The following is a 23,740-nucleotide window of genomic DNA, read 5'->3' on the forward strand; positions in this document are numbered from 1 at the left end:
TTTACCAGTGGACATTAATGTCTGAATAAGCATGATTAAAATTAATCTCCTAATTAGCCTAATTTAAATTTAGAATCAAGTGCTTAATTTGACGTGTTTATTTTATTTATATTTTTGAGTCCAGAAAATACACGTTCTCAATTGTGTTCGTTAACTTAACAGAAAAACAAGTTGCGTCAAAGTGATATCAAAACCTTTGATCAAACTTAAACTAATGGATCCATACAAAAATTCTGGGTTCAATAATCCCTATGACCACCAAATTCTGGGTTCAATAATCCCTATGACCACCAAATTCTGGGTTCAATAATCCCTATGACCACCAAATTCTGGGTTCAATAATCCCTATGACCACCAAATTCTGGGTACAATAATCCCTATGACCACCAAATTCTGGGTTCAATAATCCCTATGACCACCAAATTCTGGGTTCAATAATCCCTATGACCACCAAATTCTGGGTTCAATAATCCCTATGACCACCAAATTCTGGGTTCAATAATCCCTATGACCACCAAATTCTGGGTTCAATAATCCCTATGACCACCAAATTCTGTGTTCAATAATCCCTATGACCACCAAATCTTGTTGTGCTCCTTTATAATAACATTCAATTATGGTGTTGTGTTTATGCAACTGAATAAAAAAACCCTGTTTAAACCAATAATCCCAACGACCACAAAAACCTGGCTATCCAAAACCCGTAAACCGAGACGGGTCGAGCTTATACCGCTGAAGCATGCCAACTGAGACCCAACTTGCACAAAATGGTTTTCTTTAACTCTTAGCACATTTTCAGAGTTAAACATAACATATATCGATATATGATTCCAAAATATACAAAGGCAGGCGTACAGATGAATAGTGTGTGATTTATCTTTCTTTCTGGTATTACGTAAACGGACCGAGGGTCACTATATATATGGGTATTCTCAGTGTAGGAAACATTATTAACTTTTAGAATACAGTGCTAGTTCTGAGTGAAACTCATTCGCTGCGTGTCGGAACTGGAATTCCGACACCTGTGTTTAGCGTTGGCTGCGTGCCGGTACTTGAGTTCCGACGGATATCACGAATTTTTAACGGTGTAAACGGTCCTGCTGACCAAGGGAAACAACCCCTGCAATGAACTTCTATCTGTCTACAGTGATACCATTCACTGTAAACAGTTCCTTCCCTTAAATTGTTGGGATTAATAAAAATTTTGTTGACGGTGTGCGACCCACGTGTTTTGACTTTTCCAAGATGGCGGATCGTTCTGCTGAGACGTAGTAGCTTAAAACGAGTGCTAGAACGTGTTATTCAGTACGGTTCTGATCTTGACCTCAGTGATGATGATAGTGGAGATGATATTTTAGATTCTGGTGACGATTTTGTGCCAATGGACGATCATTTGGGTGATGATTCGGGCAATGCAAGTGTCGATCATGACATTGTGTATGATGAACCCATGACGTAGAAAGTTTTTTTGTTTTGCTTCAAATTGGATATTTTGCCTGGATATGAAGACAACAAAAGGTATGTACTTTCAAATGTTTCATATATTTTCTAAAAGAGTAAGTTCCAAACTTTGCAAAAACATAAGGTATGTAAGGTTATCTTGTGTTGTTGATTTTTAATAATTTTTTCAAAATGGCTCTAAATCGCGCGTTGGCAGGGAACACAAGGGAAATATAGACGCGCAGCGAATGAGTTAAGTGAAAACTCTCTTTCTAGGCTATGTGCACCTGTGTGTGTGTGTGTGTGTGTGTGTGTGTGTGTGTGTGTGTGTGTGTGTGTGTGTGTGTGTTCGGAAGGTGAAAGGAAAGCGGACGTATTTCAGCGTGCATTCGCTTGCCTGAATGGTTAATCACGCCTCAGCGTTCTTATTAATTTATGTTATTATATATCAACTTGCAAACACACACATACACACACACACTGACGAACGCACACACTGACGAACACACACACTCACACACATGCATGCACGCACGCATCCCACACTTACAAACGCACGTACGTAGTCACACACTGGTTGTACACACACGCACAGCCACGCACGCAAACAAGCAGGCACTGAGGTTCACACACACACACACACACACACACACACACACACACACACACACACACACACACACACACACACACACACACTACACGCACGCACACACACCAACAAACAAAACACACAGTTACAGAAACACTCTGACACACACACACACACACACCTGCGCACACGCACACATACTCACACACACCCGCACACAGTCACAACTTGAAAACACTCAGACATTCACACACACACACACACACACACACACACACACACACACACACACACACACACACACACACACACACACACACACACACACACACACACACACACACACACAGTGCGTAGGATTACGTATGAAATAACCAACTCTTGACAAAGCCTCACGATACGGTTTTCATATTCGTTCATCAGTTCTATCTCGACATGAATAAAAAACGCTCGCGCCGGACCCGAGTACGCTTCAGACTGGCTCGCTCCCCCAGTATGAAAGTTTTTGTCTTGTGCACGTTTAAGACCAAGTGATTGCTCTGTGTGAATTACAGGCATTCCCTTTGCTATATAAATACATTGCATGCGAGGATGTGCGTGGTGACTGGCCTTTCTCTTTTATTTGATCACAGTGAAAATCCACACACACATTCACACACACACACACACACACACACTCTCTCTCTCTTTCTTACACACACACACACACACACACACACACACACACACACACACACACACGCACACACACACACACACACACACACACACACACGAGTACAGACTCATGCACGCGCACGCACACACACAAATGGAAAAAAAAGCAAAAAAATCGCACCCAAATAGAGCTGTTTGCGCTTGAACAGTTGTTATTTTGACAAAAAGCTCTTTTGAGCCACATAGTGAATACATAAAATACAGTACATGAAGTATGGTAAAAAAGAAGATGGTAAGGACAGAGGAAGAGACTGGAATCGCGACTAGGAAACATTTCAAAATTCAACGCAAGCAACAAAACAATATTCAAACATTACCTCCGGTTTCTTTTTAAAAAGAACACAAGAAGAATGACGTAAGCAAAGTGAGTGAACAAAAGCACAACTCAAAAGTATTCAAACAAAAGTAACTGTGGGTATGCAGTGCAATTACTAAATGCACACAGGCATGTACAAGAACGGCGTAAGGGAGGCAATCATGGGCATTTTCGAAGTTGCTGTAATGGCAGGTACCGTCCCTTACAAAGCTTGTGATAATGGAAAACATGTTATAATGGTTTGCGAAACAGTAAAAATGACTAGAAAACAAAGTATAACAACTGACAAGCTCTATTTACCGGATTAAGTAATACTGGAGTAGGACTGGAGCCTGAGTGTGAGCAATTCATTAACACACAACACAGAGCATGTTATGAGATTTGCGACACAGTGCATTAAAATGACTAGAAAACAGTAATACTGGGGTAGGACTCGAGTAGAACCACAACAACAAACAAGTCGCGTAAGGCGAAAATACAATATTTAGTCAAGTAGCTGTCGAACTCACAGAATGAAACTGAACGCAATGCCATTTTACTCGTAGCATCGTCAGGCCACCGCTCATGGCAAAGGCAGTGAAATTGACAAGAAGAGCGGGGTAGTAGTTGCGCTAAGAAGGATAGCACGCTTTTCTGTACCTCTCTTTGTTTTAACTTTCTGAGCGTGTTTTTAATCCAAACATATCATATCTACATGTTTTTGGAATCAGGAACCGACAAGTAATAAGATGAAAGTGTTTTTAAATTGATTTGGACAATTTAATTTTGATAATAATTTTTATATATTTAATTTTCAGAGCTTGTTTTTAATCCGAATATAACATATTTATATGTTTTTGGAATCAGCAAATGATGGAGAATAAGGTAAACGTAAATTTGGATCGTTTAATAAATTTTTATTTTTTTTTACAATTTTCAGATTTTTAATGACCAAAGTCATTAATTAATTTTTAAGCCACCAAGCTGAAATGTAATACCGAAGTCCGGGCTTCGTCGAAGATTACTTGACCAAAAATTCAACCAATTTGGTTGAAAAATGAGGGCGTGACAGTGCCGCCTCAACTTTCACGAAAAGCCGGATATGACGTCATCAAAGACATTTATCAAAAAAATGAAAAAAACGTTCGGGGATTTCATACCCAGGAACTCTCATGTCAAATTTCATAAAGATCGGTCCAGTAGTTTAGTCTGAATCGCTCTACACACACACACACACACACACACACGCACATACACCACGGCCCTCGTTTCGATTCCCCCTCGATGTTAAAATATTTAGTCAAAACTTGACTAAATATAATTTTTTTTAAAAAATAGACCGCCCATGCCGGGAATCGAACCCGGATCACTTTTGCCATAGACGGACGTGCTACGACAACTTTACTATTCACGACTTTCCGACCTTGACATTGTAGTGGGGGTCAAGTGGGCGTCGGCATCATTGTCCAATCAGAAATAGGGATGCGCTTCCGCTTCCTGTCCCGCCCAGTCTGCGCAAAAGAAATGGCGCAAAACTGTTTGCGCGGAAAAAGGTGATGAAAAAAAAGAACACAACCTGGTTTGATAACCAAATGATTGCGACCTTGCATTCTAGCATCATTTAATGTGGAACAACGACACATCTGATAAACAAATAGCCAGTTTATTACCAACATGAGAAACTAGGGTTTAGAATCGAAGCGGTAAACCCGGACGCTGTTTGTACACGTAAATCCGGAGAAGCTATCGAAGTAGGTGTCATGTCGTTTCACTCCGAGTGTGCCAGCACCGGCCCTCTACCCGCCAAACCCCCACTAGGCAGGGAAAGTGGTTCGACCTTGCATGACTGCAGGGCAAGTTCGATTTTGCTAGCTAAAATTGCTGCTAGTGCTGCCTTGTCTAGATCTGGAACTTTTTCAATTGGATTTTTTTCTCTATTATACTGGAATAAGTGGGTGCTTTTCTAGATCTAAGCATCGACCGAATTAGATAAAGATGTTCCTTGCATTGCATTCTCCTAAATCTGTTATTCTAACCAGTTTGTTTAAGAATATAATTGTTCGATAAGCTTACAAGATTTTTTCTTTTTTAAGTAAGTGGTTTCACACGTACAACATGAGACCCACATGCACTAGACAATGGAAGTTGAGGTACGGTCCTCGTTCAATACCACAAATGCCAGTATTATATTTCAGACTCCTTTTGGAGGAATGTGTGGGGTTTGGGTGTTGAACTTGAAGTGGCAGATTGTTTGCACAGGTATGAATGTTCGTACGTTCGAACGTGCACACATGTATGCAGGCAATTGTTTGTCAAGCAGGAACATGCAACATTTTGTTGACCGTATGTGAGTGCGTGTGTAATAAAACCAACGACAAACAATACAAAAAGCTCCAGCTCTGCTTCTTCACCAGTCACAGACGCATTGCGTTGTTCAGCTTTCCAGAAATATATTAACTCAGTCAGAATCCGCTTCATGAATATTTTATTTCAGGAAAAAGTCAATCGAATCTACACAAAAAAAGGTTATTGCGTTGTTCTGTCTTTGAGACTGTATCACGTAATATTGAGCTACTAGAAGAAACATGTCTGTGGCATAGTTTGACCCAACAGATAGAGAAGTCAACAGAGGTATTCTGCCGTCAGCAGCTTTATTGCTGTTTTGAATTTGATCTTGCAATATTTTATTACATAATTTTGCAACACACAAAGAAATCGTAATTGAATATTTTACGCAAAATTGAATAATTCGCAAACATGTTTGTATGAACAAATATTATTTTAAGAAAATATGAGTGTGAGGATGGACGTATTTTGAGTGAAGTAGCAGAAATTCTTTTTAAGTTCTTTAGCTACATGCACACGTTCTGTTAATTACGTTCTTAGCAGGGAGATCCAGATTAATAATACTGCTGTGACAGGTTGTGGTTTCCATACACACTTTGAATACAGGAAAACAAAAACAAAAACCAAAACACAGTTAAAAAAAAATGTGCACATAGGATTAAAATATTAAAATGTACAGAATAAAAGCAACATATGTACAAAAACAAATCTCGTGGTTCTCTTGTCAAACCCACTGTAGTAAGCACAGAATAGGAGAGAAGATTTTGGAGAAGGTGGCTTAACCTACTGAAGTAAATGATCAAGAGGATTCTAAGCATCCAGTGCTAAAGCTCTCAAATCACAAGACATACACACTTGTTGTGGCTATCCGAACTGTTGATTTAAAACAAAAACATACCTACAAATTGTAAACATCTATTACAAAATTATATATATTGTATGGATCTGTCTAAGTTGTAAAATATACTGTACAGAACATTTTAAATAATCTGCACAAATCTCGTGGTTCTCTTGTCAAGTAGTAGGCACAGAAAAAAAAACCAAAAACCCTGTGTTTTGTCTTGTAAATTATACTTTACTAAATGTGTACAGTATTCTAAGAAAAGAAAAAAATCTTCCTTTTCATCATATCAATTGCCTCCCTTGAATTTTATTTGTAAAATAATTCTGAGAAAAAAAGCTTTCTACTTAAAAGCAGTGCAATCAAGAAAATGGGTACAACCTGTGTGTATACCTTTATTCCTTATTCTTTTTATTTAATTGAGGATGTCACTACGCAGTTTTACTGATTTAAAAAAAAATTCGCTTCAAATTATCTCCCTTGAACAAACACTTCTTTTTACAATTAAATTTTGTTTACACGAAGAGGTAGTGTTAAGGGTATATACAAGAAAACAATATTGCAACCTTAGATGTATTTACATTTGGACTAATTCCATTTAAAAAAAAATTCAAACTATAAATGATAAATCAAAATAAAACAGATTTTGGGGCTGTGCACAAGCTAATAGGATAAAACACGAAAGTCGTACCCAAGAATCGTCAAATACTTTTGCTAACAGCTATACTTAAACATAAGAAAATAAGATCTGCATCTCTTGTTATGAAGATGATGGCACTGGTCCACCGAAGTGCATGCCATATATGCTTTACTGCGCGCTCTCCCTCTCAATGGTCTTTCTCTGGCTGACTCGATTCTGAGGAGATAAAAGAAAAACACATTCAGTACAAGCTGTAAAAAATAACAACAAAACTAGTATTACTTAAAGTAGCTGCTGGTTTCTGAGTATTTGATTGAAGGCCCAATCCGACTTGTAAGAAGTTTGCCCGACTGTCGCAGATTTGGTCAGGTAATTGCATGGAGTAAAATCATGCCTCAATTTGGTAACATACAAACTGCAATATTCTAAGGCTGTGAGTGTGAGAATACATTGGCGCCACTTTTTAAAAACTTTCTTTTTGTGTGCGCGCATGTTTTAGTGCCAAAAATGAATAGGCCGAGTGCTCTCTCTGCAAAACTTGTGTGAAGCTTCAAAGCTCTATCAATGGTTTGAAAGAAAAAACATACTTTTCCATTTTTGACGTTCTTGTTCCCTTCCCTGTGAAATTTACTGTCCGTAGGTTACCGGATTTTGTTAATGTCCGTGAAAACTTCAACTATTTATTGCTGAGTGCCTAGTGATAGCTATTCCCCTCAACGACCTAGCACTGCTGAATCCTGATTCTTCCCATTGTTTGATTCTGTAATGAAATTGTGTAGTTGGTAGTTATGTGAGCTTCTTCTTGGGGGGTGGGGTGGGGGGGTTATTAAACCATCATATCACAAAGTAAGATTTCATTGTAATGTGCAGATATTTGTTCAGGTGCCCACCATTTTCTATGTGAAAACATGTTGCTAACTAACATGAACCCAACCATAAAATGTGATGTAGGTGAGTAGCCCATCTAGAAAAAAGAACCTGTTCTAATTCGGAATTAGAACAGGTTCGTTTTTCTAGATGGGCTACTCACCTACATCACGTTTCATGGTTGGGTTCATGTTAGTTAGCAACATGTTTTCAAATTCTCATCAGGCAATCACGGCTGACACTAAACACAGAACAGGTGGGAAAGACATAATTCAATTTACTCACCTTCCATGCATTGTGAGACTGGCCATATGAATCTGCTGAAGTAGTTCCTGCACATATTTAATCAAATATTCATCTTAATAACGTGTTAATATCGCTTGTTCTAGCAAATCAGACTTGACAGTTTTCTGAAGGCTTGCACAACTTAAGAGCTTGCCTGTCCCCAATCGTCCTTTGTCGCTGCCCTACACGCCACCAGGCGTGAAAAGCACTGAAGTGAAGAGAACTGTCCCCAATCATTACAATAAGAAACAACATCTAGTATGCAAGTATTTTCAGGGTATAAAGGTTTTAATATGATGTCGGTTCTTCTGGGGGCATGGAGAAACACCTTACACAAAGTAGAACATACACAACAAATTCCAAACAATTGAGGTCACACCATAGTTTTACTCACAAACAAACAACAGCAATACAATAAACAGTCTGCAAACGCCTACATGTTGTCTACACTAGGTATAAAGAAACAAAGAAGCACACGAAGACGGACTTTGTCAAGTAGACCATTATAGCGAATGAGCAACAGCTGATGATCCAGACCACCAAATTGACATGATTTCCCCTTATTCAGTTTGTGATTGTAGTCATATTGACGATGCATGACTTCAATTTTTCCAAGTAAGTCTCTTGGTGCGTTTACGGATACATTCATTGTCACAATTACGACATGCTAATGTCTAACCTGGGTAAACTTTAATTCATGACTTTTTTTAACTGGCATAGACATTATGAGCATACCAGAATTATTTTCCTGTTAGACTGTCTTCTTCTTTTTCTCCTTCTGCGTTCGATATTCATGGCTGTCATATCGTCAGGTCAGTGGCTGCCATGAAGTCTGCATAAACCAATTAAATAAATAATTAAGGAAAAAAACACCCTTACATCATAATAAATCAGAACCATCAAAACCACCCCCCACCCATCCAATCAAACCTGCATACAAAAACACTTCAAAATAAAAAAAATGAAAACATTTAATTCCACTTCAAAAATATAAAAGTTGTTATGCTTTATTTTCATTATCTCTTTACACACACAAAAATTGCTGTGCAAATCTTTTTAAAAACATCAATGCCCGAGACATCAGTAACCTGTTTATGTTGTTGACCTTGTAGCTTTTCAGTTTAAGAGGCTGTTCAAAAAACCGTTTCCCTGGAATCTGCACTATGATAACCATGAATAATACCGTAGGGAAAATATTACATCACCAAGACCTAAAAAAATAACACCAACCGACACTCCTCACCCTTATTTCACCCACTATGCCAACCCAAAGACTGAAAAATAATAATCAAATACAGAATGAACAAAAATGCTTGATTTCATTTCTTCAATGATAAGTTGAAAATCTTCATTCTTCATAATAATGTTATTGGCATAATGTGTAATTGCCACAATTTACAGAGTTTTATGAAAAAATTCTTCATAATAATGTTATTGGCATAATGTGTAATTGCCACAATTTACAGAGTTTTATGAAAAAATGATGCGATAAAAATCAAAGGGAAAACATTTGTTCATAATTGTTTGTATACTGATACCTTATTTACCTTGTGGCTTGTGTGCCCCAGGTTTAGGAGCTGCTCAAACGTCCATTGCTCCTCAGTCTGCAAGAAATTAAGCGATGGCCTGAAGGAGAATGGAAAAAAAATCCTTTGTCAGCACCCTGTGTATGTGTGTGGGTGGGAATGTTAGATAAATAGGCAGGGGGGGGGTGTGGGTGTGGGTGTGTGCAATAGCTACCACGCCTAATGCAGTCTGCAAAACAAGTGCAACACTTCTACAGAGCTTTTATGGTACAAAGCTTCAAATAAGAAACACATTACAATCAAATGAAAGCTGAGCCTGTCATTGCAAAATAAGAAGGAATATACAACAATCCAGTGGCATGTAAAATATTGTTCCTTCAGAAAGATGGCTCTGACAGCAGAAACAATTTAACTTGAAGTTTGAGTCCAAAATTATTTCTCTACATTAGCGAACGTAGGCTACTTGCAGTTATAACTTATACCCCTCACACATGAAATATTCTGTTGTGGAGATCGCTAGATACCACTGGAATCGAATGGAAGGATAAAGAACATTATGGAACTTACTTTGATTTAGTGCGCAGTCACTCATGACGTAAGCGTAGACGCTCATCGGACAGATGGAACTGTGTAGATCTAACCAGATTAGTGTCGATGTTTCCCGAATATTCTCGTATGTCCATTAACTATATAAGTAGGGCTGCGCACACGTATTGTTGTTCTTTACCAGTCTTGCACTTGTTCTTTCTTACACTGTGCTGAGAGATATTGTCACCGTTGTTCCAGCTGTTAATAAATCTACAGAACCTACACATATCGTTGTGTCTCCTTTGCGACTGAGAGTGACGAAAGGAAAAACACGACAACTGGCGTCGTCGACAGTTACTTCCCTTGTCTATTCGGAGTGACTTATTACTGCAAAATGACGGAAACAGAGCAGCTGATAACGCTTCTAAGGGAGCAGTTGGAGCAACAGCAACGCCAGCACAAGGAAGATATGGAGCAACACATGCACCAGATGGAGTTGATGATGAAAGTGTTCAGTGGTGCCGCAGCTTCTGCCAGGGAGGAAAGCTACGACGATCCGAGTGCTTCGAATCTACGTTTTCCCATTACTACACAGGCAGCTGCAATCCCATCTTTTGTTGCGTTTGATGCAACATCGGAACTGTGGCCTGACTACTGGTCAAGATTTTGCACGTTTGTGGTCGCCAACTCCGTGCCGGAGCAGCGCAAGGCTCAAGTTTTCTTGACGAATCAGACTGCTACGGTCTACAAACAACTGGCAAATATGGCTACTCAGCAAAATCCGCCCAAGGACATCAACAGTTTGACAATGGACGAAATTGTCAAATTCATGAAAGAACAGTTCGACCCGAAACTCTTCATAGTGCGAGAACGTTTCAAGTTCTGGAGTGACATGAAACGGAAGCCAGGCGAAACTCTCCAGGAGTTAGCAGCGCGCATACGCCAAGACGCCGCTACCTGTGACTTTCCTTCGATCAAAAACCCACAAGACGAAGCTCTGAGACAGAGATTCATATGTTCTGTCAACAATGAGGCTGTCTTAAAGGCTCTATTCAAGATCAAGGACACAGAGCTGGATTTCGCACGTGCTGTCCAAGTCGCGATTGAGACTGAAGACGCAGCGAAGGTTGCCAAGGAAACTGTCTACGGTTCCAAGACCATGCCAGTCAACAAGGTCCACCAGAACAAGACTACGGGTCCACGAAAGAACCACAAGCAGTCTAATTCCACAGACAGGAAGTGCTACCGATGTGGAAAGGCCCACAAAGCAACAGACTGCCCCTACAAAGCAGCCAAATGCCGATACTGTGACGTCACAGGACATTTGGAAGCTGTCTGTAGAAAAAAGCAACATCAGAATCGGGAACGACATTCCCAGGCTTCCGTGAAGAGAGTCACGAAAGCAGAGCTTGTCAACGCGATCCTCGGTGAAGTTCCCCAAGATACTCCTAGGTTGGATGTACCCATAACAATCCAGGACCGACAGTTCACCATGGAACTGGACACCGCAACTACGGGAAATTTTGTTTCTCTTCCGGTCTGGAGACAACTAGGAAAACCGAAGCTGGATGACGTCACACATCGTTACGAATCTGCCAGCAAGCACGACCTGCCCGTGCTGGGAACTTTCATGGGCCAAACCAAGGATCCAGTGACTGGTAAGCAAAGCTCAATTCCGTACATCGTCACCAAGATCCCTCATCTGAATCTGCTAGGACGCAACGCAATCCAGACTCTGGGAATTTCTGTGGACAATGCTCTAGGACTGAGGAGCATAGAGAGTCACGCAAAGAGTGAGGGTGCAAAACCTACGCATCCAGCGACCTCCAACGCGCCTTATGCTGCCCTGCAACGAGATTGTCACAGACTGTCTGATAAATTCCCAAATCTCTTCAAACAAGAATTGGGATGTCTCAAGGACTTCGAACTGGACGTGAAGTTCAAGTCTGATGCGAAGCCGGTTTTTCACAAGGCACGTCCGGTACCTTTCGCTCTTCGTGATGACCTCGCCAAAGGCTACGAAGAAGGCATCGCCAAAGGAGTCTGGAAGCCAGTCCAGTTCAATGAATACGGAACGCCAGTGGTACCAATTCGTAAGGCACAAACCTCGGGCACCCTGAAGCCCAAGCTACGGATCTGTGGTGACTACTCAGTGGGCATCAATGATCAGCTTGAAGATCACCGTCATCCATTGCCACTCCCAGAGGAACTGATGCAGAAGCTAGGAGGTGGATTCGGATACACCAAGATCGATCTTGCTGATGCCTACAACCAGATCAAGCTGGCACCAGAGAGTCAACGCAGGCTAGCCCTCGGCACTCACCGTGGGGTACTCCTGCAGCAACGACTTCCTTTCGGGATAAAGTCAGCACCTGGTTACTTTCAAGAGATCATGGAAAACCTGACCTGTGATCTACCTGGTGTTGCCGTCTTCCAAGATGATATACTCGTCAGCGGGAAGGACGCCAACGACCACCTGAGCAATCTGGAACGTTTGCTCACTCGTCTGAACGACAAAGGACTCAGATGTCGTCGTGAAAAGTGCGAGTTCGCACAAGCCAGTGTGGAATACCTTGGACATACCTTATCGGCCGAAGGGATCTCCAAAGGATCGAAGGTCGAGGCAGTTTTGAAAATGCCAGCCCCTACGGACGTCTCAAGCTTGAAGTCTTTCTTGGGCTCAGTTCAGTTTTACGGGAAGTTCATCCCTAACCTGGCCAGCATGGCAGAGCCGCTCTACCGCCTGACGAAGAAGGCGAACCCCTGGAAGTGGGGAGATGAGGAACAGGCAGCATTTGAACAGTTGAAAAATGTGCTTTCCTCGGATCAAGTTCTGGTACACTTCGATCCAAACAAGACTTTGGGACTAGCTTGTGACGCGTCCAACGTTGGAATTGGAGCAGTCCTATTTCATCGCTATCCAGATGGAAGCGAGCGCCCAATCGCCAACGTGTCCAAGACTCTCACGGCTGCAGAAAGGAACTACAGCCAAATCCACAAGGAAAGGATCGACACTCTGCTGCCCTCGCCAGCCCACATCGCTCAGGGCAAGCAATCCAAGGAGGCATCCAAGTCTCAGATGACTCCAGACTTGAAAGCTGTCGTCAAGGTAACCAGACAGTACAAGGCCGGAGATCCTGTGTATGCTCTGTACCATGGACCTCGCCGAGACAAACAACCCCGATGGGTACCAGCAGTCATCAAGAAGTCTCTGGGTACTCGCTGCTTCAACGTCATGGTCATTCCTCATGGTCCAGTATGGAGACGACACTGGGAACAGCTACAGCCACGCTACACCACTGAGGAAGACAATGAACCTGGTGAGGAAGTGGACACTGTTTCTGAACTTGTAACAGATCACCCCATGGAGATCTTGGAAACTGTGCCACAAACTCGGAGACAGACCAAACCCAAAGGTACTCCATCCGTTCCAGAGTATGGACCAGACAATCCAAGACGGTCAAAGAGAACACGCAAACCCACAGAGAGACTTTGCTGTTGATGCTTGAGGAGTAGCATCAGTTTAGGTGGGGAGGTGTTGTGGAGATCGCTAGATACCACTGGAATCGAATGGAAGGATAAAGAACATTATGGAACTTACTTTGATTTAGTGCGCAGTCACTCATGACGTAAGCGTAGACGCTCATCGGACAGATGGAACTGTGTAGATCTAACCAGATTAGTGTCGATGTTTCCCGAATATTCTCGTATGTCCATTAACTATATAAGTAGGGCTGCGCACACGTATTGTTGTTCTTTACCAGTCTTGCACTTGTTCTTTCTTACACTGTGCTGAGAGATATTGTCACCGTTGTTCCAGCTGTTAATAAATCTACAGAACCTACACATATCGTTGTGTCTCCTTTGCGACTGAGAGTGACGAAAGGAAAAACACGACATATTCACAGACTGAATAACAGTTTGTTCCCAATGTTGCTTCCGTGTCGGTTAGATCCATCTCGGTTAGATCCATCTGCAGAGTACGGATTGTCATCCGTTTAAAAAGGAAAAACAATCAGAACTTGTCATCAGTGATCAACCTACCTTGCAAGAGTGGGGTGAAACACTCACTTCCTGCCAACATGTCTGCAAAAAAAGGAAACAATGCCAATGAAAGCTTAAAATGATTCTTTTGTTCAATATGTGTACACGTGCTTCATTTCTGGGGTGAAAGTGTAAAATATATCGATGGATTGATAGAACAATATAGCCTCAAGTTCACCGCACCAAAAAAACCTTATCAATCAACATTGTCATCACTCGATCAGCTATTCCATCTCTTTCATGTGTGTGTGTGATGGTGTGAGCGTGTGTGTGTTTGTGTACGTGTGTGTGTGTTTGTGAACAAGCTTTGAAAAACGTATGTTTACCTTGCTCTAGATCTACTGATTTTCGTAGGCGAAGACTTCTCTGCCGTGAGGGCGGCTTCGTTTCCCTGGCAGAATTCAACATCTTGTACAGATCTGCCGGTGATTTTCATTTCCTCCGCTTCGTGAGTCACTTGATCCACAGATTTAACGAACATTGAATGTTCTTTTAGTTCTTGTGACGGAAGTACAATCAAGGAATTAAGTGGGCATTCCGAAGTCCTCTGCTGGCTTCATGTCCACAAAGTAAATCGCACAAACTTGCAGGGTTTGGGGGGTAGTTTATTACTTTCAGTGAAGAAGAACAGCTAGTCGTCGCTGCCCGTTCAGCATTCTTCGCGCGACTTTTGCAGAGGAAGGCATATGCAGGTTTTTTTTTTCCTGCTGAATGTTGCCAGGGTGCACAAACTGAGAAAGCATTCCCGATTTTCCACAATGTTCTACTTCTTTAGAGTCTTTTGCACAACATGATTTATAACTGCCAGTGTACGTCTAATTCATGATGCCTACCTGACAGCTGGGTCAAAAGTTACGTTCGAGAAAATACTCGAACTAAGTTCCAAACAACTCGAAGAGCAGACATGTAACATGTGGGATTTTGGCAAGCGGAAACGACGTAGATCTAATGTCATTCAAGGGTGTGGGAATGTCAAGGCCAGTTTTTGACTGGTTTTGAACTGAAGTTGGGCTCCGAATGGAAATAAACACTTCCTCCAGCTGCGCGACCCATTGATAACAACAGTTGGAACTGGTAGGAAGATGAACAGGTCTTGTGAACTGGCTACACACTGTTACGGTTCAAGTTTAAGTTCAAAGTAAACACTCAACTGAGGTGGCAGGTAATGGCGGACTTGACTTCCTTCGTAACCAAATATCACTCTTCTGTCAAAAAAACGCAAATGCTATGTTAAACCGGAAAATATGTAAACCGGAAAAGGAAGCGCATCAAAACCAAAATGGCAGCCCCCATGAAATTCGAAAGGTCACGGAAACAAGTCGTGAATAGTTGTGCGCCTTGAATCACTGTGTGTATCTGTCGCTCTCTCTCTATCAGTCTCACCGAGACACAAGCACTGTGTTGTAGTTTCTTTGCCGAGACCAAATCTGGGCTTGCAAATCATGCTTTTCTCGTCACTGCGTGACGTGTTCGGCTCAGCTGCCTTTTATTTATTTATTTATTTAAACATATTAGTTTACTGATAAAGTTTGTTGATTTAAAAATGTACACATTTGACTGAGAAAAGAAAAGACCTATGAAGAAGGTTTGCCCTAAGCCACACACACACACACACAAAAAGAAGGTACAAAATAATTGTAGTAGCAAACCTGCATGCAACTGAGGTTAAAAAAAAAATGTAAAAAGTCTAAGCTTTCTCATTCTGAGAACAGCGACTGCCCACCGATAAGGTCGATCCGACGTCACAGTGAGCATGCGCACAGCCTGTTTCCTGTACGGAAATAACGAGGGAGCTGCCCAGCCAATCGCGATTGACGGAAACGATTTCGACGTCATCATCCTGGTCACGTGACGTGAAGACGACGGCGGCTGCCATGTCAAGAAACGATCCGAGAAGCATCATTGAGCCTGGAAAATAAAATGCGGAAAGTGTCAGAATCGACGTCTTTAAGCGGAGATTATTTGGTCTAGCAGACAGTATTTACGAAGCAAGATTGAAAAAAGTGTTCCAGCAAATGTTACCTCAAGAACTCTCTCTCTCTCTCTCTCTCTCTCTCTCTCTCTCTCTCTCTCTCTCTCTCTCTCTCTCTCTCTGTATGTAATACTCCATATTTTGTGTTTCTGTGCCGTTGTTTTTATTGTAGTTTTCGTTGTCGTTGCTGTTGCTGTTGTTTTGAGTGGTTTAAATATTATGCATTTACAATATCGTCCGCCACATTATTTGTTTGTTTCTAAGAGCACATTTATTAGGCAAAAAAAAAAAAAAATAGGTCTGTTTACGGTAACATAGGCAAAAAAAATAGGGTCGGTAGGTCGGGATTTTTTTATTTCTTTATTTTTTTTTCCAAAAAACCATATTTTTACGTTATTTTGCTTTTTTCTTTCTTCCCCAAATGCCAAAAAAAAGTCTAGGGTCGAGCGAAAAAAATAGGGTCAGTCGGGTTACCGTAAACAGACTATTTTTTTGTGCCTTAGTTCATCTTGCTGTGCTCCTTAATTGCATCATACAATCCACGGCTTTGTATTGTTGTTTCTGAATTAAATACTGTTTAAACCAAGAAGTCAAAGGGACACTCGCCGTTAACCAATCTAGAAAATACAAGCCGGCGTTGTGTGTTTGGTAGCGGCAAAACGATGGAAAGAAGCTATGACACAGACACTGAGTGTTCACGGAGAGGGAAAAACATACGAAACTGTACAGCTCTTGGTGCAATTTTAAACCTTATTGTGTGTGTGTGTGGGGGGGGGGGGGGGGAGGCGGGAAGAGAGAGAACAGAGTATCTCTCTAATTCGCAACCCATCAAAACTGACATTTCGGTGGAAATAGCCGAACATTTTACGCTGCAGATTGTTAAAACAGAGGAAAATGTGTCTTTCTTCTTCTTGTTCGCTCTGTGTGAGTATGTAACCTTTCCGGCGCAGGCGTTTTACACTGATCTGAATATATTTTTTTTTAGATCAGTGGCGTTTTAGAACCGAAGGGGAGTAACTGCAGCAAACAAATCTCCCATCAGCTAACCTCAGTACTTTCTTAAGTTGCCTCCCTTTTACTAACGCGATATCTGAACAAGCACCCTGCCTTTCAACATAGGATACCAGTTAAAGTATTGTTTAAAAAAAATAAATTAAAAAAAATGAATACATAAATAAATAAATAGAACGAGTAAACAGACGGATTCCAATCGCCCATGTGATAGGCCAGAAAAAGAAAAACTGAATCCAAAATGCTGACACTTAAAAAAGATCGATCAATTACCTAGAAAGATAAAGCTGTGTTGGTAAGTTCCGCCACTGTCCACGATCAAGGCTGAAACAAATTATAAAAAAAACCCGATAGAGATGAAATATACCACGGGTAAAATTCTACTGTAGCGTTTAAAGTTCAATAAGGCTAATATGTAAGATACCTAACTTTGCACAGGAAGAGAAGCATACCACCCTGCTATAAGAAAACGTCCCGCTCATAAGATAATTGCCTATGTCATTTTTTAATGTTTTGAGATAAACGAGAAAAAGGTTTTCGGTTTTTGAGCAATCTGCCTATCTTGTTTTAGAAATAACTTACAAAATGCCTATCTCGAGCGGTTACCAGCGGGATAAGCAAGAGTTAAAGCGCTGACGTCAACGTTTTCAATCAGCACAACTGCACAACAACCCAAATAAGCTTTTGCACAGCAAACAAGTCTTCCTGTATGAAAACAGCAACCTCTGCTAAAAAGTGCCTAACTCAGAAACGAGAACGGCAGTTTTGTTTAGGTAACCGTGACAATGATTTTCGATGGTCGGAGACTTTGTACTCTCTGACACATGACATAATTAACAGGTACCCTTCCAGCAGCTTCCCTTGTGGTCTCACTGCAGAAATGCCTAACACTGAGTTAGGTATTGTTCCTATGAGCGTGACGAAAAGCTAAATCGTGGAGAAATTTCCCAGCAATGGGATAGTTAAGTAAGACCGAAAAAGGAAAATAAACAATTTGTGGAGTGGCCTTAATTCAAGTAAAAGTTTGGCCAGATCTGAGATAGATCGTTGACATCTTGGTCTCCTATAACAAGTTTGTTTGTTTGTTTGTTTGTTTGCTTGTTTGTTTGCTTAACGCCCAGTCCACCACGAAGGGTGATATCAGGGCGGTGCTGCTTTTGACATTTAGGGGCCCGGGTAGCTCAGGTGGTAGAGCACTGGACTTGTGATCGAGAGGTCGCTGGTTCGAATCCGGGCCGGGACGGACACGGGTCAACTTTATGTGCAGACCCAGAGACGGTATCCATCTCCCACCCCCGTGTCACCACAATGGCACGTTAAAGATCTTGGTCATTCTACCATAAGTGCAGATGGCTGATACCACCTAAACACGCAAACATCAAAAAGCCGTGAGGGCGTAAAACTCGAATCGTATAAACCAATTCATGTCCAATATAGGCAATTAAGACCTGACGGACAATAAGCCCCTTAAAATTATTATTATTATATATGACATTTAACGTGCGCCACACACAAGACAGAAGTCGTAGCACAGGCTTCATGTCTCACCCAGTCACATTATTTTGACACCGGACCAACCAGTCCTAGCACTAACCCCATAATGCCAGACGCCAGACGGAGCAGCCACTAGATTGCCAATTTTAAAGTCTTAGGTATGACCCGGCCGGGGTTCGAACCCACGACCTCCCGATCACTGGGCGGACTCCTACAACAAGTTAAAACTCTTGTCCTGGAAACCAAAACCAGATAGACTGCCAACGTTCCAAAATTCAGAATAAAAAAAAGAATAATGTAGGTTATAGGAACTTTTAATTTATGAAAAAAAAACACGTTACATTTATAGTAGGTCGACCCAGTAGTCCTTTAAGTAGACCGGCAGACAGACAAACACTTATGATGATGATTTTTTTTTAATTTGTGTGCTGGAATAACACTTTCAGAGTATCTGCACTGTAGTAAACTTCAGATATAAACAAAAGACGGGCACAGTGGCGTAGTGGATAAGACATCGGCCTCCTAATCGGAAGGTCGAGAGTTCATATTCCGACCGCGGCCGCCTGGTGGGTGAAGGGTGGAGATGTTTCGATCTTCCAGGTCATCATATGTGCAGACCTGCTGGGGCCTTATCACCCTTCGTGTGTACACGCAAGCACAAGACCAAGTAGTGCGCACGGAAAAGCTCCTGTAACAAATGTCAGAGTTTGGTGGGTTATAGAAACACGAAAATACCCAGCATTCTTCCCCCGAAATAGGCGTATACTGCCTGAAGTGCGGAGTCATACACGTAAAAATCCACTCGTGCAAAACCATGAGTGAACATGGGAGTTTCAGCCCATGAACAAAGACAAAGAAGCAGAAACCAAACTGACCGGCAAGAGTAGGCCCTAAGACATAGCCCACCCCCAGGAGGAAGACCTTGACCCCCAGAGCTGTGGGCAGCAGTGACAGCTCTGTGAAGTGGACGGTCAAGACAGACAGCAAGGAGTACTGACCACCCGTGTACAGCCCGAACAGACCGGCGAACACCAACTGACCGCTGTATGTATCTGGACAAAAGAAGGACTCATAAAACAGACAGACCGCTAACGTTCCAGAATATTTTTTTTTTAAACCACAAGAATGGTGGCTTATTGGAACATGTCATTATTGACAAAACAAAAGGTCACATTTAAACGTTCCAATAAGCCAATAATTACATTTTCCAATAAGCAAGCATTCTCTTTTTTTAATTCTGAAAAAAAGGACAGAAAAGAGACAAAAACTGAGAGAAAAGCCCTAGCACATGTATGTGTATTACTATTTTGTACATAACTCTGATGCTTGATAAGAAATAGAGGCAGTACATTTTTGTTTATAAAGGTGTGTCTAAAAGACGGCAAACGGATTTTCATGTGCGGTTTTTGTGATGACTGTGTGCTGTGTAAATTACAATCATGATCAACCAGTCATGATCAACCAGTCATGATCAACCAGTCATGATCAACCAGTCATGATCAACCAGTCATGATCAACCAGTCATGATCAACCAGTCATGATCAACCAGTCAACCGATCAACCAGTCATGATCAACCAGTCATGATCAACCAGTCAACCGATCAACCAGTCATGATTGTTGCGAAAATGTACGCAAGCTATTCAGGTCCATACAAATACTGAGCACCGTCAGGCACCTATGGTCTATTTAATTAGGTGATGCAGCAAGTGCCTATGTATTGTCGGGAAAACCGAAGTATAATTACGTCAAAGTTTTGCTATCAGTTGACGTCATTTTGTTTGTCGTCAAGGAGTTGTCGTATTTCTTGAAGGAGTTTCCTTCAAAGCTTATTCTTTTACTTTCGATGTGATCGTCAGTTTACTTTGTTCATTAGTATTGGGAACATAAGGAGTTAGATAATAAATGAGGTTATTATTAGGTACGAAATTCTTGATCGCTATTTTCGCGAATAGACAAGAGTTCCCATTGGTCTAGGTTAGCTAACAACGCAAAGATGAGTTTCGGTTAGCGATTAAGGAGTTTGCGCAGAGAGAGAAAAGAATAACGATCGAAAAGAAAAGGCAACGGAAAGTGGAAGAAAAGGAGCGAAAGCATGAGAGGACCACAACAACACCGTTCTATGCCCATGCCTAGAAGCAAAACCCATCGCCAAGGGCGAACGAAGTTGGCAAGAGCTTACACAGAGGAGACACCCTATCTTTCACGGAGCGACCAGAGATCTGGCAGTGAGCGACAGCGGTAGCCGGTAACCGTCAGGGTGATGGAATCTTTTCTCGGTAAATATGTTTTTTAGATCCAAGTTGATTTTCCCAAGGTTACCAAGTTAATTTTTATGAGCACTGTATTGGTCACGGTATCACAAGTGTGATCAAATACCAAGATTTTATGTGATCACTGTAGATCAAACGTAATACATTGTATGAACGTTGAGCAGCATGAGGAACGAATGTGGATAATTAATTGTTTATAAAGTGCTGTAATGAATGATATAGTTGGATCTCCATTTGAATAACAAGATGTGGTTTTATCACACAGGTCTCAGGGGAAACGGTTTGTATGATGATAGAATAATTCCCAGTTCTGAGACTTGTCATTATTTCGACAGATATGTTGGTGTTTCGAGTTACGACTACGAGTTTCCAGTTCGAGATCTGAGGGACGAGTTTTTTTCACGATCAACCCTCTAACTTCGTGCGATGTTTTCCTGATCATCAATGATGAACTTTATGTAACCGTTCGACGATAACCAGCCTGGACCTCACGACGTTCCGACTGTCAACATCATCACTGCGTATTTTCAAGATGAGTGACTTTTAGAATTAGATCCAGGATATATGAACGATACAGAAATGAAGAATAACCCGTCGACCACGGAACAAGCCAGTAAATAAAAGTTGAATCTATAAATTTACAAATACGTCTTGTGTGTTTTGTGCATGAATCTGCAATAGTGGTGTGATAGAATTTTTTTTAGAAACAAAATTCATTCTTGTTCTGATTTATAACGTAAAAGGTGAGGTCTTCGTACCCTCCGAGTACGCAACAGACAAGGATCCGCAACATTTGGGGGTACTCGTCCAAGGGATAGTCCCAAGACATTCTTGTTTTTGGGATTATTTCCAAAGACACGAGCCAAAATTCTAAATTTTTTAGTTGGGTATCACACCATTGTGCAGGTTTGTCACAAAACTCATTCGGAGGTCTGGCTATGGTAATTCATTTTTGTATTTGTACATTTTGCACGACTGCATGTGCATGAATAGGTCAGTTGGATAGGTATGTTGTAACACATAGATTTTTGTTTCACATACGAACTGTCAGTATTTGTGAATACAGTAGGTGATACCAGTAGAAGTGTATGAGTGAAAGAATTGTGATTGGTTTCCTTGGGAAAATTATCTTGGACGCGAGGTAGGTTTTCTTGAGATAGCCAATTTACGAATTCCAAAAGAAAAGGGAAACATTGTAAACCGAACTGAAACATCAACATATATTCTTTTGTGCGAAGGCACTATTCCATTTTAGTCAAGCAATACTTAAATGTAAGCGCACGCTTGGACTAAAATCGTCCATGACTTTGTATTTCTTGGTGGCATAAGAAATATAGTTGTCATAGATTAAAGTAAAGTAATTCAACTCAGGGAAGCTGAGTTTTGAATGAAGGTTTACCGGAACTATTGTGAGGAGTGCAGTAGGGTCTGATGAGAGTTTTGATGATAGGTAGAGAATTAGCATGGTATTGCTGAACCTATAAAACTCGAGTTTACCTAGTAAAGCTTAACTGGATGGATAGACATATAAAAGCATTATGGTTGTTTTTGTCTAGGTTCTGAAAGTCAGAATTGTAAAATCCAGTTAGCCGATTTCCAATTTCGAAAGTCGTTATTGGTTTAGTATAGTTGGGTCAATGTGACACTATACTGAGACTAGGTAAGGAAAATAATCTTGTTGTGATAGATTATTTTAGTGAAGCTGGTGTGTTTCCTGTGTCAGTAGTGACTAGGTTTTGTGCTATTGAATTAGTGTCAAGGTCACTCGGAAGCCAGATCACGTTGTGGTGATTGTGTTATCAGTTGTTATAACCCTTCACAAGGAAGTTTGATATAGCAGTTAACTCGGGAGTCGAGTAGGTCTAGGTTAAAGACATAACTACTATAGTCAGTCGGTGTTCTAATCTGGTAGTGATTAGAGGTGTGCTCTTATATTCCTTACTTTTGTATACCAGGGTTACGTGTAGACAAATTAGGATTGAGGAACTGAGTCTTTAGTGTATTTTGGCAAAATAACTGAGACTAGTTGTTGCACCGACAAGTTAAGAAAATGCCGAGACGGCAGGCTATGGAGGCGGATTCTCCGCTGTTGGCATTCAAGCAGGATGGGATTATCCTGGGTCTGTCAGGTATAGAGTTGGCAGACTATATCGAAAAGCGACGTCTGGAAGAGATAAATCGAGAGGAAAAGAAACTCGAAGCGGAGGAGAAACGAAGGAAAGAGGAAAGAGAGTTCCAAGAAAAGCTAAGAAAAGAAGAAAAGGAAATGGAAGAAGAAACAAAAAGGGAGGAAAGAAGGGCGCGAGAAAGACGTGAAGAGATAGAAACGCAACAAGAATTCGAACTGAGGAAAATGCGGGAAATGGTTGACCTAGGTTTAAATCAGAATGTAAACCAAAATAATCATCATATGCCCAGGGAGTCAAGTAGCAAGATACATATCAATCTGCCAATTTTGGATGACAAAGATGATATAGAAGCCTACTTCAAACAGTTTGAACGCATTGCAAAACTATCAGATTGGGATGAAGATGAGTGGGCAATTCGATTGTCAGGGCAATTGCGAGGTCAAGCACGCCAGGTGTACATCGAATTGTCTGATGAGGAGTCAGTAAACTATGATGAGGTGAAAACAGCGATCTTGCAGCGTTTTCAGCTGACTGCTGAATCTTACAGGAAGAGATTCAAAGAGGTTAAGTGGGAAAAGGAAGAGAGCATCAAAGAATGCCGAAAACGCATGAAAACCTATCTAGATAGATGGAAGGAGTTGTCCGAAAAGGAAGGGAAGTCGGGTGACTTGGAGGATTTAATTCTCACAGACAAACTGTTGGATGTCCTAACTCCGGACCAAAACAGATTCGTTAGGGAAAG

The 23,740-nt window shown here is 41.2% G+C and overlaps 1 protein-coding gene across 1 annotated transcript in view; it reads right to left on the reverse strand.

Annotated features, from left to right (window-relative positions):
- Window positions 1-5,512: 5,512 nt before the first annotated feature.
- Window positions 5,513-23,740, reverse strand: part of LOC138946336 (uncharacterized) — a 40,491-nt gene continuing 22,263 nt past the window's right edge. Inside the window, exons 6-13 of the mRNA XM_070317893.1 lie at window positions 19,474-19,650; window positions 17,378-17,428; window positions 14,448-16,029; window positions 14,122-14,163; window positions 9,571-9,649; window positions 8,759-8,855; window positions 8,024-8,070; window positions 5,513-7,087 (exon numbers count right to left, since the gene is read on the reverse strand). Of these exons, the coding sequence (XP_070173994.1) occupies window positions 15,809-16,029; window positions 17,378-17,428; window positions 19,474-19,650 (449 nt within the window). The 3' untranslated portion in view covers window positions 5,513-7,087; window positions 8,024-8,070; window positions 8,759-8,855; ... (1 more) ...; window positions 14,122-14,163; window positions 14,448-15,808. The remainder of the gene's footprint in view (window positions 7,088-8,023; window positions 8,071-8,758; window positions 8,856-9,570; window positions 9,650-14,121; window positions 14,164-14,447; window positions 16,030-17,377; window positions 17,429-19,473; window positions 19,651-23,740) is intronic.

Source organism: Littorina saxatilis, linkage group LG13 (assembly GCF_037325665.1).
Source record: "Littorina saxatilis isolate snail1 linkage group LG13, US_GU_Lsax_2.0, whole genome shotgun sequence".
NCBI classification, from domain to species: domain Eukaryota; kingdom Metazoa; phylum Mollusca; class Gastropoda; order Littorinimorpha; family Littorinidae; genus Littorina; species Littorina saxatilis.